Source organism: Sinocyclocheilus rhinocerous, unplaced genomic scaffold, assembly GCF_001515625.1.
Source record: "Sinocyclocheilus rhinocerous isolate Xijiao unplaced genomic scaffold, SAMN03320098_v1.1 scaffold2882, whole genome shotgun sequence".
NCBI lineage: Eukaryota > Metazoa > Chordata > Actinopteri > Cypriniformes > Cyprinidae > Sinocyclocheilus > Sinocyclocheilus rhinocerous.
The window spans coordinates 608,369-612,519 of record NW_015644632.1 but is presented as its reverse complement, the minus strand read 5'-3'; the positions used below and the strand labels follow the sequence as shown (position 1 = coordinate 612,519).

The window sequence follows — 4,151 nt, the reverse complement described above, 5'->3', positions numbered from 1 at the left end:
AGAGGAAGGAGAAATAAAAAAAAAAAAAAAACAGACGAACAAACGATGAGAAACAGATAGGCCAGCTAAACATCCCTGCTGAGGGGAAGACAGCCCTAGTGCCACCTACGGGTCACCCCCTGATCAGAGAGGAGGTCACTGGCGTAATCGCCGAACAGGCTGAAGACGGACACGCTGTAGGCCGTGTTGGGACGAAGGTTCTTCAGCTGGACGTCAGTAACTGTTCCTTTCACACGTATCTGTGAAAGTCAACCACATCACAAATGAAAGGGATGGTGGACTTGTTCAAGGGAACATGATGGAAAGATTATTTACGCCAATGCTTGAAAAGACTAGGTTGAACCAGCATGAATTTCCCAGATAGTTTATGAATGGATATGGATGCTGAACCAGGGTTATTACCTCTAACTAAAACTAAAACTACTACAAACAAATAAACAAACAAACAAATATCAGTGATTGCTAAAAAAGTCATCAGTGATACTAAAACAACACTAGGCTGAACGCAGTTCTCGTGGCCATGATGATGTCAACCAAAATGAAAATCGTTTCAGAGAAGAAGAGAGTTACATTTTTAACAAAGAGTTACAAAGTTACCATGAAGAAAAATGGCCAAAAAGTAAATAGGGTTCATTTTGATTTCATGTTGATGTAAAGCTATTCAAGAAAACGGAGGATAAGTGCATGCAGAAATCCAGGGGATAAGTATCCAAAACACAACATTTGCTGGTCTTTTCAGCAGAACAGTTTTAGCACAAATACCTTTAAAATATTTATAAATCCTTTATACAGTTTTCTATAACGGTAGAAATTGTGATTTTAGTCTTGACTGAGATATTTTTGAGATTTTCATCTAATTTTCGTCGATTTTCCATAACAAATATCTAAACATTCCTAAATCATGATGACTTTATTATATATTTAAAATTTTGGGACATTTTTTCAGAAAACAAGACTTCATTTCGCTTCTCATGAATGTTTCTGTCTACCAACTAAAACAAAAACTCTAAGCATATTCTTTTTTTCCCAAATTTAAAAAAAAAAAAATGGAGGAACAATTTTGAAACATCTGCTCTCTTAGACAAGCCCTGTGGACATCAGATTCAAGCCAGAACTGACGTCGAGACCTCTGGATCTTCTCACTATGTGAAATACTTGAAAGAGGAACTGTGCTAACAAGCCCCAAAGCGCTAATGAGCTGTTATTTTCCAAAATCTGCAATATAAAAGATGTTTTTGAACTTAATAAATGTAGACCTACCACCTGTGGTATCTACAATATCTCCAAAAATGCTTTCCATTTCCTCTTTCTGCTACAGTATGTCATAGTTGCTGACAGATTTGAGCTGCATAGCACCATTGGGCTTCCATTAGAACATTTAGTCTGTTCCAGTAAGTCCTGATGAAAATTATTAGCACGTTTTGTGTTTATTTTTTTTTAATATTCAGCTTCAAGACCGGACTTTCCAAAAGGCTGACTAACTAGATGAGACGGGACAGCAGACTGGGCAGTGGTTGAAATGTGTGGCGTCACCGTACCTCCTGTTCCACAGAGGGTTCAGTGGCATTAAGGGCGTCGTAGAGAAGCTTGTAGCCTGTGGCCCCTTCGACTGCATCCCATCTCACATTCATGGTGGTGGAGCGCACTTTGTAGATGTTCATGTTCCTCACATCGCTGAGAGGCACTACAGAGGGGAACATGACTTTTCTCTCTTTCTCTTGTGCAATTTGATCCCTGACTATCCAGCTAAGCCGACTGAAGCTCGAATGAGAACATGGAAGCATTCCGGACGGAATGATGGATGTGTGACACGGTGGAATGGAATGCCATGAGAGACAATGGTTGGATGAGAATAATCATGGGATATTCACGTGATGGAAATGAATGACAGACGGACAGACAAACAGATATGCAAATGTCGACACACAGACAACAACTGAAATAATTCCCTGACACTTTGCGGTGCAAAGCAGCATCATGCCGTATGAAACATGGTTACATTCAGAGCGCTGTGAAAGGAATGATGACGTTAGGGTTAAGTCATAATGTGAATTAAAAAAATGAAATGTGGCACAATATAAGCACATACACATTGCATAGCATTTTATTTGCAGTAACTGGCTTAACATCAGAAAATCTTGGTCATTTTTAAACAGCAAAGATGATACTTAAATATCAATATTTCACTTTACAGAGGGAATCTCACAAAGCTTGTCAAGAACTGAACTGTTTAAGAAAAATAAAGGAAATTACACTTTGCAAATAAAAATTAAGAGCATTTTCAGTACCATTACAGTTTTTGTATTGACATGTCATTAAAAAGAAATCACAATGTCATTTGTTGGCAAGATTTATTCATGTTTTTGAAAGAAGACTCTTATCTTCACCCTGGTTGCATTAAAAAAAACATTGAAAACACAGTAAAACAAAAATATTGTGAAATACTACAACTGTTTTCTATTGTAATATTTTTAAAATATTATTTATTTCTGTGATCAAAGCTGAATTTTCAGCATCATTACTCCAGTCTTCAGTGTCACATGATCTTTCAGAAATCATTCTAATATGCTGATTTGCTGTTCAAGAAACATTTCTGATTATTATCAATGTTGAAAAAGGTTGTGCTGCTTCATATTTTTGTAGAAGCCATATACAATTTTATTTTTCAGGATTCTTTGATGAATAGAAAGTTCAAAAGAACAGCATTTATTGGAAATAGACATCTTTTGTAACATTATAAATGTCTTTACTGTCACTTTTGATCAATTTCATGTGGCCTTGCTGAATAAAAGTATTACTTAATTTATTATTATTATTATTTTAAATCAGACATGTTTTTGTGAGATTCACCCAAGTATTGTATGATACAATAAAGTGTCTATCTTTGTATTGTGGCAGTACCATGGTACAGTAATGGTGTGAGACTGTAATACCACTGGTATTGAATGATTACTACATTCAAATACCATGGTATTTCCACGGTACTCCAAGGTACTTTAAAGAATATCATAGTATTACTGTGTAAAATGTCCAAAAACAAGGCATTACAATGCAGTAAACTGTATTACCATGCTATATAGAAGTGCAGAACCATATCCTCATTAATATGTACTTCTAAAACAACAATTACATTTGTCGATTGTGCAAATAATTAATGATTTTCACAGTGTTTTTTGGTGTTCAGTTACATATTGTTGAGGAATTGGCTCTGGCTGTTCTGGTGATGAGTGAATTGTGGGTAAATGCACACTTACATGTCGTCTCCGAGCCTTTGAGGGGGTCACTGCTGTCCTCTCCCACCACTGAGTGAACCTTCACGATGTACTCCGTCAGAGGAGTGAGATTCTCCAAGACCACAGTCGTCACCGTCCCGTCGACTAGCAACTGCAACAGAGGAACAGAATAAAAGTGAGAACTCACAAGAATAGGACATGACTGTGTTTGCAAAGAAAACACATTAATTAAAATTAGCCTTTCCAAATTGTCTCCGGACTTCCAGATTTCTGAAGAAATCGTTCTGGCTCAACATAAAATGCATCAAGCCTCACTTTGTCTTTCTTTGCTCTTTCTTGCTGTTAATGTGCATTGCATTAAGAGCTTTAGATGAGTTGCACAATAAAGTTTCATACTTAGGGTTGCTTCAAATCCTTAACCCTAACAATAGGCAATAGTAATTGTGATGCTTTTCAAACATGTGAAGTGTTCATACCTTTTGTGGTTCTCCTCCTGCAGTGCTCACATACTCTATTCTGTACTTCTCCACGGGTCCATCGGGGCCAACCCAGGTGGCACGGAAGGAGTAATGGGTCACTTCTGAGGTCGTTAGATCAGTGGGTGGCTCGGGGCCTCCTCCTGTGAGGGGTAATGATGGTGATTAGGGTCTAAACTTTGACCCCTCACATACTCCAACGTTAGACTGTCACATCAGGGCTGTTTCTGAGCAAATTTGAATTTGGTAAACATACACATAAACAAACACAACACAGCTAACAGAAGTCAATGTTACTATGAAGATGAAAACTGCTGCAAAAAACTCATTCAGCATTACACATAACACAGCCGAGTTGGTTGTGCTACCAAGTTATATTTGTGTAGATCTGAATATCGTGTGTAAAAAAAAAAAAAAAAAATTTAATATGTTTAATCAATGA

General features: G+C 37.2%; 1 protein-coding gene across 1 annotated transcript in view; it reads right to left on the bottom strand.

Annotated features, from left to right (window-relative positions):
* The window catches only part of col12a1a (collagen, type XII, alpha 1a), an 82,175-nt gene that overhangs the window by 54,969 nt on the left and 23,055 nt on the right, over positions 1 to 4,151 (bottom strand). Inside the window, exons 20-23 of the mRNA XM_016576526.1 lie at positions 3,710 to 3,852; positions 3,255 to 3,384; positions 1,539 to 1,684; positions 110 to 239 (exon numbers count right to left, since the gene is read on the bottom strand). Coding sequence (XP_016432012.1) covers positions 110 to 239; positions 1,539 to 1,684; positions 3,255 to 3,384; positions 3,710 to 3,852 — 549 coding nt within the window. The remainder of the gene's footprint in view (positions 1 to 109; positions 240 to 1,538; positions 1,685 to 3,254; positions 3,385 to 3,709; positions 3,853 to 4,151) is intronic.